Here is a 14,792-nt window from a genome sequence, read left to right as displayed (position 1 = left end):
TTTAACTAGCTAGTCTGCTGCTGACAAGCCCATCTAAAATTAGTGTTATAGATAAATAAATGTTATAATGGTGCAAGTCAATAGAGTAAAATGAAGGGACTAACATTGTTAGTTCTATTAAAGAAGAAATCACTGTTTGTTCATAGCCTAAAACTTTAGCAAGATGTAGGCCTGTGATTTGACTAAATTCAGAGGCTATTTTCAAAGCATTTCAATACATCTCTATTTTCTGTTGTATGTACGTGTTCAGTGGTATTTTCTGTTGAGAGGCCAATATCTATGAAGTTCTACTGACACTTCAATTATAAAAATTTTTTTCTTCCCTTTAGTTGCTTATACCCTACCTTTTGTTGCTTACATATACCCTACCTTAAGTTACTTTTACCCTAACTTTTGTTAGGGCAACAAAAGTAATTAAGAATCAAGATATAAAAAAGACAGATGTGTGGAATAAACAGTGAGAGTTCGAGGAATTTAGAAGAGAAGAGAAATCACTCCAAGGAAGGTAAGGTTGTTAGATGGAGGGACAAGGTTTAAGTGGTATAGAGGAGAGAGAAGGACCTGACAGATAAATGCAGCTCAAGAGTCAGGGCTTGGAATAAGGAATGTGGGTGCCATCTTTGAGGGACCAAGGAGAGCTCTGTTTGGCTGGTAGATTGGGGGGATGGGGCTGAGTGGGAGAAAAGTCAGGAGCCAGACTGCAGAAAGCTTCTAGTATCAGAATAAGCAACCTGGCCTTTATTTATTACAAAATCATTTATTTTTAATTTCATAGTTTAAAACTGAGAGTCTTCCAGACATCCATGGTAAGTCTTACCTCTTCTCTGACTTGGTGGAACTGGATAATCTTATATAGGATGTCCTCGTAATCTTGGATTCTCTGTTTCAGGCTTTGATGGAAGTGGATAAGGTCCTTCAGCTGTTGAGACTTTTCTTTCACAGGTGCTCCTTTGCCATTCAACTCTTCTGACTCTCTTATAATATACTGAACCTCATCATTCAGTTGCTGAAGAGTTGAAAGCAATAAAATGAGCTTCTAGAGAGCTTTTTACTTTACAACAGATGTATGAAGATCTCAATAACAAATCACTGTCTTACTTGTTAACAAATACTTATTGCGAGGCTCACCCCTATCCCTGCAAATCCAGGCATTGTGGGTCATGCTAGGGATATATTATTCCATCCTAATCTTCTCAGATATATTTTTTAAATTTTAAATTAACATTAAATTAAATTAAAAAAAAACACAAAAAAACTATTTCAAAGTTAGACGGCAAAATGGAAAGTCATATATTTCTATGATATAGCATAGAGTCATCTGCTGCTGCTGCTGCTGCTAAGTCACTTCAGTCGTGTCTGACTCTGAGTGACCTCAGAGACGGCCGCCCACTAGGCTCCTCTGTTCCTGGGATTCTCCAGGCAAGAACACTGGAGTGGGTTGCCATTTCCTTCTCCAATGCATGAAAGTGAAAAGTAAAAGTGAAGTCGCTCAGTCGTGCCTGACTCTTAGCGACCCCATGGACTGCAGCCTACCAGGCTCCTCCGTCCATGGGATTTCCAGGCAAGAGTACTGGAGTGGGGTGCCATTGCCTTCTCCAGAGTCATCTAGTCATCTGCTAAGTAAATATATTCTAGATACTCTATGAGGCCATGACCATCTGTGATATTTAATAAAACTAGAATCAGGTGGTATGATAAGAACATCACAAGAAGACAAGTATAAAAGTACACTGGGTGAATTATCTGTCCTTTGGGATAAAAGAATGATCAGAATGAACCACCAGCTGAGCACCACAGTAGCTATGCTGCTGTAAAAGCAGTCATCCCAGAATCCACAAATAGCCAGCACTTGTAGGGAGGGACAAACCACCTTCTTTCTTGCCCAGCACGATAGCCCTTATAGGAATCTAGATCCTGGTGGACAGTTCAAAGGGGAAGCCACTATAATTTCAGATGAGATTGGGCACATTCAGGGTGGTATGGCCATTAACTATGATTTCAGGGTTGGATTTTATGTCAAGGATAAAAGTAATGGAAATGATTTAAGCTAAGGAGATAATTTGCAGAAGAGTGACCTAGTAAGGGTATTCAAGTTGAAATCAAGTGCATGGGCATCAAATATACACACATCACGGTGACAGAGCTAAAGAATCTGGATAACAGTTCCTGATTTAGGGGAATTGGTACACACACACACACACACACACACACACTTATGTGCAGGGGCGTGTGCACACATGAAATGCAGATACATATGACACAGAGTATAACAAAGAAACTAACAGATAGGCTAGTAGAATTTTCTAGGAGTTTGGAGGAAAGAGTTCACTGTGGGCTACAATGGTATGTGTGTGGGGGGGGTGGTTATGTATTACATCACTTTTGTCTTGTGTGTGTGTGCACACATGTGTGCATGTGCATGCTCGACTCTTTGTGACCCCATGGACTGTAGTCTGCCAGGCTCCTTTGTCCATGGAATTTTCCAGGCAAGAATACTGGAGCAGGTTGTCATTTCCTACTCCCAGGGACCTTTCCCGACCCAGGGATCAAACCCATGTCTCCTGCATCTCCTGAATTGGCAGGGGATTCTTTACCACTGTGCCACCCAAGAAGCCCCCAGCTTTGTCTTAAAGGAACATAAATTAGATATTCCCTAAAGGAAACTTCAAACTTCCAGTCCTGGGATTCTTTACATCCAACACTTGCAAAATAGTGACAAACAGAAACACAGGTATCTTTGCAGCAAAGAACAGAATCCAGGTAGGAGGATAAAATGACTGGCAAACTTTTCCAGCAATTGTATCAGGCTCAGGAGTGGCAGGAAGTGGGGGTTAAGGAATGCAGAAGCCATCAGGGCCTGGGAATATGACTCATGGTTTTTTCTCTCACACCCTGAGGGCTCTCGGAGGGAGAATGGGAGAGCACAACAAAATTCTTGGGATGGTGGCAGAAGGCTGGGGTGCCAGTGGGTGGGGACAATGACATCACAGGGATAATTTCAGTGACAGAGGACAGCAGAACCTCTATGTCAAAGAAGGTCTAGACTTGCCTTGAGATCTCTGAATCAAAAACATATCTATACCTTTTAGGAAAAGAATTAGAATAAATATATGATAAATACATTAATAAGGAAATAATTTAAATTAAAATAATCTAAGGTAAGAGGAGAGTGAAAAAGTTGGCTTAAAGCTCAACATTCAGAAAACTAAGATCATGGCATCTGGTCCCATCACTTCATGGGAAATAGATGGGGAAACAGTGGAAACAGTGTCTGACTATTTTATTGGGCTCCAAAATCACTGCAGATGGTGACTGCAACCATGAAATTAAAAGATGATTACTTCTTGGAAGGAAAGTTATGACCAACCTAGATAGCATATTCAAAAGCAGAGACATTACTTTGCCAACAAAGGTCCGTCTAGTCAAGGCTATGGTTTTTCCAGTGGTCATGTATGGATGTGAGAGTTGGACTGTGAAGAAAGCTGAGTGCCGAAGAATTGATGCTTTTGAACTGTGGTATTGGAGAAGACTCTTGAGAGTCCCTTGGACTGCAAGGAGATCCAACCAGTCCATTCTAAAGGAGATCAGTCCTGGGTGTTCTTTGGAAGGACTGATGCTAAAGCTGAAACTCTGGTACTTTGGCCATCTCATGCAAAGAGTTGACTCATTGGAAAAGACTCTGATGCTGGGAGGGATTGGGGGCAGGAGGAGAAGGGGACAACAGAGGATGAGATGGCTGGATGGCATCACTGACTAGATGGACGTGAGTTTGAGTGAACTCTGGGAGTTGGTGATGGACAGGGAGGCCTGGCGTGCTGCGATTCATGGGGTCACAAAGAGCCGGACATGAATGAGCGAGTGAACTGAACTGAACTGAAGGTAAGAATATATTAAGGTCCTTTTGTAGCCTGAATGTTTGCATATCATCCAATATAACACATTGCATTTAAAAAGGAAGAAAAATGTGTCTGACACATGGACTTTTAGAAAAGCAATGCTTTTGTTTTTTAAAAAATTGTAATTCATCAGACGGTTAAAATTAATTAAGTGAGCTTCAACTGAACAGCTTTTCATTCTTTTTCATTCACCCAAGTCATCAGTTTGCTCCTTCACCTGGAACTGAGGCTTCATTTCATTCCATTTTTTCCGTAGAGCTAAAATGGTCTGGAGACTCCCTCCAAGGTCAAGTGCAGACACAGGCATAAGTGCCTCCTGAAGAAGTTTTAAGTTGTGCATGGTCTGAAATAGACATTAGATAGTTATGCATGTTTTCTCTGTTACCACCAGCAAATACATCATAATCATTCCAGTAATGACAGGGTGTGTCATCAAACCTTTCAACTGCCATGAAAACACTCACTACCTAGAGTGAGCTTCTGGTTCTAAACCACCAATGAATAAAAGCACAAGCCGTCTTTTCACTGTGGTATATATGCATAACAACAAAAAAAATCTACCATTTTAACCACTTTTAAATGTGCAGGTTAGTGGAGTTAGTGAGCTTTGGTGTGCAATCATTACCACCATCCATCATCAGAACTTTTTCATCTTCCCAAACAGAAACTCTGTCCCAGATAAACACCAACCTCTGTTTTCCCCTTCCCTCAGCCTCTGATAACCTCTCTTCTGCCTTCTGTCTCCCTGAATTTGACTACTCGAGCTACCTCACTAAAGTGGAATCCCAATATTTATCCTTTTGTGTTTGGCTGATCTCACTTATGTTTCCAAGGTTTCTCCATGTTACAGTATGCATCAGAATTGCCTTTCTTTTTAAGTCTCAATAAAACCCACTGCATGTTCCCTCACCTTTCTAAGCTGCTCTTTGAATGCTGCCCACTGCTGTTTCACGGGCTTGCTTGCAGCGGCTTTAAGTTGCCAGGCTGTCCGAAGGCGGCTGAGTTCTTCCCTTTCCGCCTTCTGGCTTTCCATAGTGTTCTCCATGACGTGTACTTCATTTTTCACATTTAATATTTCGTTTTCTTTTGCCTGTGGAATTAATAACCTGTGTAATGGCTTTTCTTTTCCAAGAAATACAACATGGTTTTGCATACAACTATTTTAAGAGGCAAACGCTTTATCATAGCCAAAGCAGAACACAATCCTGACATCAAGAAAAGCCTGAAATGTGGTGTCGCAAGGACAAAAGAACAGAAGAAAACAAGGATGGTCTTAGAATGCAGGAACAGAAAAAAAACAGACCCTTATCATCCTTCCCTCTCCCACGTTATAACTATTAAAGAATTTCAGGTCCTCCTGAGCAGTATAACCTGCCTCCCCTCCTACCCCACAGGAAGAAGGTATTTGCCTTACTCTTCCCCCGACCAGTATATGTGCCTCATCCAATCAGCAAATGACCTGCAAGACCCCTATCGCGCTCCTTGTACCCTGAGTATAAAAACGGACTAAGGACCCATGTTCATGTCAGTTCTCCCTTGAGCAGGCCTGCTGTTCTAACAGCATTTCCCACTTTAATAAACTTTATTTTCCTCTCCTTCTGCCTTATGTCTGGAAATTCTTTTCCCATAATACATGCTTGGACATGAGCTTGCTAGTTGTTCACAGCTCCACTGGCATTTCAGTCCCCTCCTCTAAGATTTGTTTATTCCCTAGGGTTTAAAGGATGACTGAATGAGCACAGGGATACAGAAATTTTGAAGCTGAGATTATTTTAATGAATACATTTTGAAGTGGATTCCACCTTTTAACACACATTAGAATATGTCAATATCTCAGTATTAGGGGCCATGAGGGGGAAAATTGTTCCGGGTTTTTCTTTCTGTACTATCCCATTGTATACACTACAATTATTTTAAGTTTTTCTTGTGAGAAGTTCCTCAAGTTACTCCCTTTTATGAGATCTGAAATGTGCATCTATATACAGTTGTTCCTTGGTATTCATGTGGGCAGGACGGGAGGAGGGTACTGGTTCCAGGACTTGCCCTAGACATTGAAACCAGTGGATGCTTAAGTCCCATGGTTGGCTTTCCATACCTGCAGGTTTCAACCAACTCTGGATAGTGTTCTGTGTTGATCCAAAGTTGGTTGAATCTAGGAATGTGGAAGCCCTGGATATGGAAGGCCAACTGTATCTCTATATTTGTATCTCTATACCCTGGTGGCTCAGCAGTAAAGAATCTGCCTGCAATGCAGGCGATGCAGGAGACACAGTTCAATCCCTGGGTCAGGAAGATTCCCCTGGAGGAGAAAATGGCAACTCACCCAGTATTCTTGTGGGGAAAATCTCATGGACAGAGGAGTCTTGTGGGCTACAGGCCATGGGATCACAGGCAGTCAGACATGACTGAGCGCACGTGCACACACACACACACTGTATACTAGAAGCACAATATCTAAATTCCAAGACTTCTCTTCCCAACTTTCATATATTCTGGCTATCTGATTTGAAATCCTTTAAACAATGGTTTTAAATAATGGGAAATTCAATTAGAGGGAAAAGTATAAGAGAGCCAAGGAGTAAAACCATGTACCTTTTTAGTGTCCAAACATCAAAAAAGGCAGAAGAATATTTGTTTAGCAAAACAAAAATCTGCTTTATGGCCAACTCTTCTCAGGAAATCCTTGAATTTCTAAGGAGCAACTGTACATGAATTTCTATAATGGCAATGACAGCTGTGTATCTAAAAGTCAAAAGACTTTTTAGATTATAGTTAGAAGATAGTGTCATGAATATGTAACAGGACATTTTAAATAATAGTAGGCCATCTTATTTTTAAATTATTTTAAATGACATTGATATTGCATAATTATATTAATGTAGACATTATAAAGTGTCATTTAATTGCAAAAAAGCCTGCAGGTGCTATATGTGATTTCTCCAGTGAATTTGGGAATCTAGTAGTAAAATGATGTATTCTATAACTGTGATGAACAAGCCATATATTATGAAAGATATTAGCCACAGCAATACCTAAAGTAAATTGTATTTTTATCTATGCTATAAATAAAGATAGGGTATAACATATTATTAAGAAACTATTAATAAAAATGTTACATAATACATGATCTAATGGAAAACTGGAATGTGTAGCATGTCAATGGCAACTATAATCTGAAGAGTGTACGCTCTGAATGAGGCCCAGAAAAGAGAGTGCTATGGTAGGATTTGTTGATGCCTAGCTACCAGGATTCAAGAAAAGTGCTTATGCATTTGGCAAATGTAAGTACTGTGGCCACTCAGAAAGATTAGACACTTTGCCTGAGGTCTGGTTAGTAAACACTAACTACTCAATCCATATACTTCTGTATAAGGTCACTGAAAAATATGGCATCATGTGGTCTAAATAGGGCACTAGATATTCCATTCTCCATGTCGATTCACACACAATGAGTGGTCTTCTGACATCTTGCTTTTCAGATATCTTGATAACTGGCAGGCAGCACTCCAGGTAGCATTCTTTATTTGCCACTATAAATTAGTAAATTGGCACTTTCATCAAGATGTCTACCAGATTTCTACCCTAAATTAGTTTTTCTCATTGTGATGTTATTTAGATGAATTTGAAAATTTGTTTCATTTCAAGCTTGAGAAATCTGAGCCTTGGCAACAATCAAGAGTAGAGCACTCAGCAGAAAATGCCAGCTGGCCTTCTTCCTTCCTAACCACCAAACTGGTTACCACATTTCAGCAATAATGTTTGTTTAAAAGCCTAATGGTCCAAAAGATATGAAGAGAATAAAAATTGTGTTAGACTTGCTTTACCAACAATTTTCTATCTCAGAATGTCACTGAACTAATAAAATTAAGAATTATGTAGACCTTAATTCTTATCAGTAAGGGAAAATTTATCATATGATAGTGGTAAGGACCTTGAGTTAAAGTGATCATGTTTATAATGTCAAGATAAAAGGCCACCAAGTTATGTAGTAAAATGAACACTATTTCTGAAAACTCTGAATGGACCTTTGAATATCAGAGTTTAGACACAGATATAAAATAAAGTGGTGGATTCATTTTGATATTTGGCAAAACTAATACAATATTGTAAAGTTTAAAAATAAAATAAAATAAAAAAAGAAACTGGCATGTGATAAAAAAATTTTTTTTGAATGGATTCCTGCTGCAGATCTTAAATGAAAATCTGGCCATATGATCTTAAACATTCTAAATAAGGAATAAAGGACTTCTGTTCCTGAGTAGGATGGAGTAGCCAGGGGCAGAGCAGTGCTTCTACCTGGAGCGACTAGAAAAGCTGGAATAAGTGCAGAGGCATCTATTTAAAGTCCAAAAGAACTAAAGAGGCCAAGAGTCCAGGGCAGGATGAATCTGAGAGTGGTGAGCTCTCTTACTGCAGCCAGGGCCTTTTCCCAATTCTGTGCACTGACAGTAAAGCTGATCATGAAGCTTTACTGGGGAACACAGAAACCAATAGTGCTTTTGACAGACACTGGTGGAGGTGGGGGGTTCAAGTACACAGCTGATATTTATCTTAGAACATTGACAAAATACTGGGGCTGAACAGGGCAGGGCAGTAGATTAGAAAACTCAAGCAAATGCCTCTGAAAAGCAGAGTGGAGGTTTTTAGCAGTCCCCCAAGGTGTTCTTGCCTGGAGAATCCCAGGGACGGGGGAGCCTGGTGGGCTGCCGTCTATGGGGCCACACAGAGTCGGACACAACTGAAGTGACTTAGCAGCAGCAGCAAGACTTCTCAAGCTAGAGACCTGCTGGCGGACAGAACTCAGAGAATGTACCAAGCTCCAGCTTGAAAACAATGAGAGCCCAAGGTCATCAGAATAGATGGAGCCTTGACAGAACTATAGTCCAGACTCAACTTCACCAGCTCCTGATTGGCTTAAGTGATCTTCCACCAATACCTACCTAGGGAAAAAACATAACACCATCTGGAATCACAATGTTTTATACATAATGCCCAGCATTCAACAGATATTCACTCATCATCCCAAGACAGGATGACACAACTAGAAACCAAGAGAAAAGGTAGATAATAGAAGCAATTCCAGATCCAGATGTTAGACTGTGCTGACAAACACTTTAAAATATCCATAATTAATATGGTCATGAAAGCACAGGAAAGATTGAGAAAGAGAGGATACAAGAGAGATTTTTGCTGGCAATATAACATAGTAAAAAAAGAACCAACTAGAAATTTCAGAACTGAAAAATATAATTTCTCAAAAGGAAGATAGTTTGAAAAAGGCTAGACTAAGAAAAGTGCAGTTTGCAAACATGTAAATTCCTTTTTAAGTGCAAATTAGAGAAGTACACAGTGAAGAAATACACCTAACAATATACTGAAAAAAGTAAAAATCTTAAAGATGGATATAGACAGATAATATATGTTCTAAATGTTCCAAGTAAAAAATAACATTTTTTATAGTAAAGCACAAATATAAGAACATAGGTAAAATACTCAACAGGTCCTCACTGATGCTTAAGGATAGTGTTAGATGAATTAGAATTATTTATTGCATATTTTGTCTCCATATAGGTTTAAGAAGAATGGTCTTTAAACAACAAAGTTTGAAACAACTAAGATAAAGAAGAAATTGTAGCTCAAAGTAGATGAGAATAGTTAGAGACTGTTTCAAATGAATTTGGGCTCCAGATTGAGATTCATCCCATGTCAGAGTTCTGAGAAAACTGCAGATGTCAGCCATCTTTGCAAATCTACAGAAAATGGGAGGAGGGCCAGAAAATTAGAGAAAGAAAAATGCCCTGATTATCAGACAGGGGAAAGCCTGGACTATGTGATTTACTGATCAATAGGCTTTATACTGAAAACCAGGGCAATAAAATCATCACTGATCAAGCAGATTGTGAGCACTTCGGAAAGAACCCTTAGATCACCAGGAGTCAACCTAGTTTTTGCCAAATTATATTACACAATTGATAGGATACTGGGTAGACAGACCTTCCTTTTAGCAGCATCTTTCAATAGAGACTTGAGAAAAAGACTGTGAAATGCTGGTTAAAATAAAGTACTACTGGGAGTGTCAATGATTGTTTCAAAGACTGGTTTATCAACTGATTGCTTAATGGATTGGAGTATCAACCTGACCCTCAGACACTTTTATTAAAGATCTAATTGCAGCCGTGGGAGGCTTACTTATTAATATATGACATTAAACCCAGGAGAGATGGCTAATGTAGTAGATAACAGGCACAAAATTAGTTTAACAAGATGCAATCATGAGTTAAAACTAACAAAGTGATACAAAGTAGGAATAAATATAAAAGCTCACATTTGTATGAAACAGATAAATAGGTGACAAGGATATAACATGGGAAAGACCCATCTTGGCAGGAATTGCAGTAAAAAAATGTGATGTGATTACAGTTTTCTTTCATCACAAGCTTAATATGAACCAATAAAGTAAAATTATTGCTATAAGCACTAGTCTAATCTTAGTTCTCGTTGGTAAAGAATGATGTCCACTTTGTGTTGAAGTGGTGCTTTACTTTTTGTTTACATATTATGAATGGTTTTGATAGGTCATGGACAATTTTGGGAGGGAGGATTAGGATGAAGAAAAAAATAAAGCTACCTCTTAAATAATAGAAAGGATTTATATCTAGTTAGCTGGAGAAGACTCAAACTGGACTTTGCAACTGTCTTCCAGGTTTGAAAATTTTTTGAGTGTAAGAGGGATGAAATATGAATACATTTTTCTTCTCTGTGGATCTATAGAGGGTTAGAATCAGATATGAAGAGAGATTCAACTTAACATTAAAAAAAAAAATAAACAAACCTTTCTAGAAGCTGGCATTTTCTAACATAAAACAAACTGTTTTAATAGGAAGATACTTGAGGTATTGAAGGAGAGGTGGATTAACCATCTTTTAAGAATAAGAGTTCTGTTGTGAATGGGCCTGAAGTTGATATAAGTATTCTAGTATACTTTACAAATCTAACTTAACAACTAAAATTAGGGTACATTTCTAAGTACAATGGGGCTTCACTATGAAAATCTGGTGTTATAAGATAGTCTTCAAAATGAAGATTCATCCCAGATGTTATCTTCAGCCTCTGGAAATCTTGTAAGAATCTTGTTGCATGCTCTCAACCTAACTCAGAACTTTGGGGTGAACCTCTGAGGACTCTGTGTAATAATAACAATGTTGCATTCAGATTATCGTCATTCTTTCTTCTTAATAGATATAATAGCCTTCACATGATAAACTCACAAGGGGTCTAGGACCAAAGAAGCACAAACATGCTGGGCTTCAGGACTGTTCGCGGTGAATGAAGCTAGAAAGAACTTCCTAAACCAGCCTGGCTGAATGACGGTTGAAATTTTGAATTTACGATCTTGACTTTGACAAGTAATCCTTGAAGAAGGTGTGACTCATTTACTGTCGTTCTTACCATATTTATTAAATTAAGGAACTCGAGCCCAAGGTCATGCGTTAAAAAACTCCTCTTTAAAAATAGCTGCCACTGCTTCTCCACTGAGTCAGACCAATGCTTGGCTTCAGCACCGCCCTCCTCCTTTCGTAGGATATCAGTTTGGTAAAACTCCTTTAGGCCCTGACATTGTTTCTCTACCTGAAAAAAAGAGAGAGAATATAAATGAAAGTTAAGAACACTTCAAAACATTTTTAAAGGGGAAAAATACTAGATTCCAGTGAAAGCCTATATAAGAATTTACTTGGAACCTACATTTCAGAAGTCTTTAAATAATTATTAAGTATTGTCAACTGACTGAAAAGACACAAATCTATTTAGGTTGTTGACAGACCAGACTGACTACCCCTGGGTAGTAAATTGAGCTGACAAGTTTATTATCCAGAAGACCTAGTTACTGTAGCCAAAATCATATTTATGTACTGTACATGTGTATGCTTTGCAACTGGGGACAATTTATGTCAAAGACCAGTGTGGTTTCATTTTAGAGCTGAGTTTTATAATTCAGAAGAAAGATAAACATATAAAATCAAGGATTACAAATCAAAAGGAAATGTAAATCAGTGAAAAAATTATTCATAATCAGTAAATCACGACTTGCTTCTCCTCAGTGATAAGCCAGAACAAAAGAGTACTAATAATTATGAATTTTCTGTATGTGTATTAATATTAAACTGCCTCCATGAGAAAATGTTATTGAGGTTACTTTACCTCCCTAGAATTATATTTTCTTATTGGCTAACCAATGTAAGCAGTACTAGATTATTTTAAATCAGTGTCTTTGGACAGAGTTTATATAAAATCAAATGTGCCTGTAGAACTATAGATTAACACAAAACTGGGTATTATAGAAGTAGTAGAAAAATTTTGACACAATTTTTTAAGCATTTTGAATAATACTTAACAGCCAATGGGCTTCCCTGGTGGCTCAGATGGTAAAGAATCTGCCTGCAGTGCAGGAGACCTGGGTTTGATCCCTGTGTTGGGAAGATCTCCTGGATAAGGGAATAGCTACCCATTCCAGTATTCTGGCCTGGAGAATTCTATGGACAGAGGAGCCTGGTGGGCCACAGTCAGTGGGATTGCAAAGAGTCTGACATGACTGAGCAACTTTCACTTTCTTTCAGTTTAACAGCCAACAGGACAAGACTCAAAGAGTTCATATCTACTGAAAGCCATCTAAAGAAGGTATGAAATTTCAGCAGTGGTTAGTCACTATATTTTAAAGATTTTAACATGGTTCTTCATTTAATGAGTGCTGCAAAGGGCACTCACAGAACTTCTCTCTTCTTTCCCCATATTCCATTTATTCATGCCTCTGTTTTGCTGATGCTTATTTCCTCAGCCCAGAATGATCTTTTCTTAATTTTCAACTCCTACTTATCCTTCATGAGATAGTTAAAATGCTACCTCCTCCAGGGGGTCTCCTACGATTTCATAGGAAGAACTAAGCATCTGTCTCCCTGGGCTCCCAAAGATAATTCTGGGAGAAAGAGAACCATAAGCAAATTATTATACCACGAAGACAAGTATGCACACCATGTTCTGGGCACACTGAGGAGGGACCACCAGCTCTATCTAAAGAAACCGGAAAGCACAACAAAAGTAACACTTGATCTGTGTCTTTCAGATTGTCCAGGGTGACAGGGAACAGGAGAAGGGGGCTCCAGATGGAAGGAATAATGAGCGTGAAGGTACAAGTGTGAAACACGGGCTGGTTAAGAGCAGGATAAACGATATCGGTGTGGGTGAAGTCCAGATAGCACACGCTGAGTGTTAAGACGCAAGCATGATCATTGGGTTGGGATAAAGCCAGCCAGCCGGTTTCAACATGTTTGGTACTCTACTCAACATGATGTGACACATTCTCGTTAGCTTGAAACAACTGACAGCTCTCACAGTGACTCCAAATCAGCATGACAACCATCAGTACTTCAGTGGCATTGTGCGCTACAGGCTGGGGTGCCAATCTGATGGGCTGTCAGTTATGTGAAATTCTCAAAACCTAAACTTTAAGTCATCCTCCTTTCCTAACTGCTCAAAAATAAACCTCCTTGAATGTAAGTAAGCATGATGTCATTACAGGAATTTCCCTTGAATATGGACTACTTTCTTTTTTAAAGTGAATTAATAATCAACTTTAATACATTATCCATTTGAGAGTAAAAGTTATAATTTGCGTCACAAATTATATTTGTCATATTGCCTGAATTTCAGGAGGTAACATGATCAGATGTGCTTTAGAATGATCGTTTTTTGAAAGGCATGAAGGGGAGAATTACAGAAGGCAGAGAGAACAGGCAGATACAATTTCTTTAACCTGGGCAAGGATGATGAGGACCTGCACTGAGGAGGTGATGGTACAAAGGCGAATTCAGAAATCTCACAGGTCGTCTCTAAAGACAGATATGGGATAGCATGGCCTTCAGAATATGGAAAAACAAAAGGGAGGAGACTGGGGATTAAACCTCAGCTCTGATGTTTACTACCTGTTTTGTCTAACTTCCCAGAGCTTCAGTTTCTTTCATTTGTAAAGTGAGGATAATAGTGAATACATATAGGGATATTATAAGGATGAAACAAAATCAGGAATTAAAAGTTCAGGTACTGATATAAAATAAGTCCTCATTAACAGAGGGATTAGAACAGACTTTGAACTTCTACACAGGACTTCTGAAAAATGGTGGGTTCATTAATCCAATGCCAAAATACAGAAGGAAACACGTTTGAAGAAAAGATAACCAGTTGTATTCTGTTGAGTTTTAAGGAGGCTACAGAATACCAGTCGGTAGTTAGTATAATTGGAAGTTGAAAATACTGGCCTGGAGCTCATAACAGTTGGGGCTGAAGAACCAATTTGGGGTTACTGATGCATTGCAAACCAAAGGTGTGTTGGTTGGGGGTGATTTTTGTAGGGAGAGTGTGTAGAATGCACAAAAGAGAGAGCACAGGCAAGAAGTCTGTGACCCACCACACTTCAGGAACAGAGAATTGAATCAAGAAAAGGAAGTAACAGATAAAGAAGCAAACAGGATGATTATCCCAGTTATGTGAAATATCCAAATAAGGCAAATCTATCGGACACGACTGAGTGACTGAATTGAAGTGAACTGATAGGGACAGAAAGCAGATTAGTACGTGCCTGAGGCTGGGAGATTGGCAACCAGGACTGACAAAAAGTATTCATAGGCTCTTTTTGGGGTGGTGGAAACATACCAAAACTGGAGTGCACTGATGTTTGCACAATTTTATAAATAAATACTAAAAATCACTACATCCTAAAATAGGCAATTTTAGGGTATGTAAATTATACCTCATTAAATCTGTTTTTCTTTATAAAGTCAAAGGAGGTAAGTATGAGTAACTGGGTTAAACAAATATGGCAGAGAGATCAAGTGGAATAAAGAC

General features: G+C 38.8%; 1 protein-coding gene across 4 annotated transcripts in view; it reads right to left on the bottom strand.

The window, feature by feature from the left end:
• The window catches only part of CCDC141 (coiled-coil domain containing 141), a 226,536-nt gene that overhangs the window by 47,150 nt on the left and 164,594 nt on the right, over positions 1 to 14,792 (bottom strand). For all 4 annotated transcript variants that reach the window (XM_005202265.5, XM_024975528.2, XM_059875061.1 and 1 more), the window contains 4 exons: positions 11,346 to 11,525; positions 4,807 to 4,986; positions 4,114 to 4,239; positions 818 to 1,006 (listed from right to left, as the gene is read on the bottom strand). In XM_005202265.5, the coding sequence (XP_005202322.1) occupies positions 818 to 1,006; positions 4,114 to 4,239; positions 4,807 to 4,986; positions 11,346 to 11,525 (675 nt within the window). The remainder of the gene's footprint in view (positions 1 to 817; positions 1,007 to 4,113; positions 4,240 to 4,806; positions 4,987 to 11,345; positions 11,526 to 14,792) is intronic.

The sequence above is a fragment of the Bos taurus genome, chromosome 2 (genome assembly GCF_002263795.3).
Source record: "Bos taurus isolate L1 Dominette 01449 registration number 42190680 breed Hereford chromosome 2, ARS-UCD2.0, whole genome shotgun sequence".
Taxonomy (NCBI): Eukaryota; Metazoa; Chordata; class Mammalia; order Artiodactyla; family Bovidae; genus Bos; species Bos taurus.
Note: the sequence above shows the minus strand (reverse complement) of the source record. Positions and strands in the feature narration are given on the sequence as shown.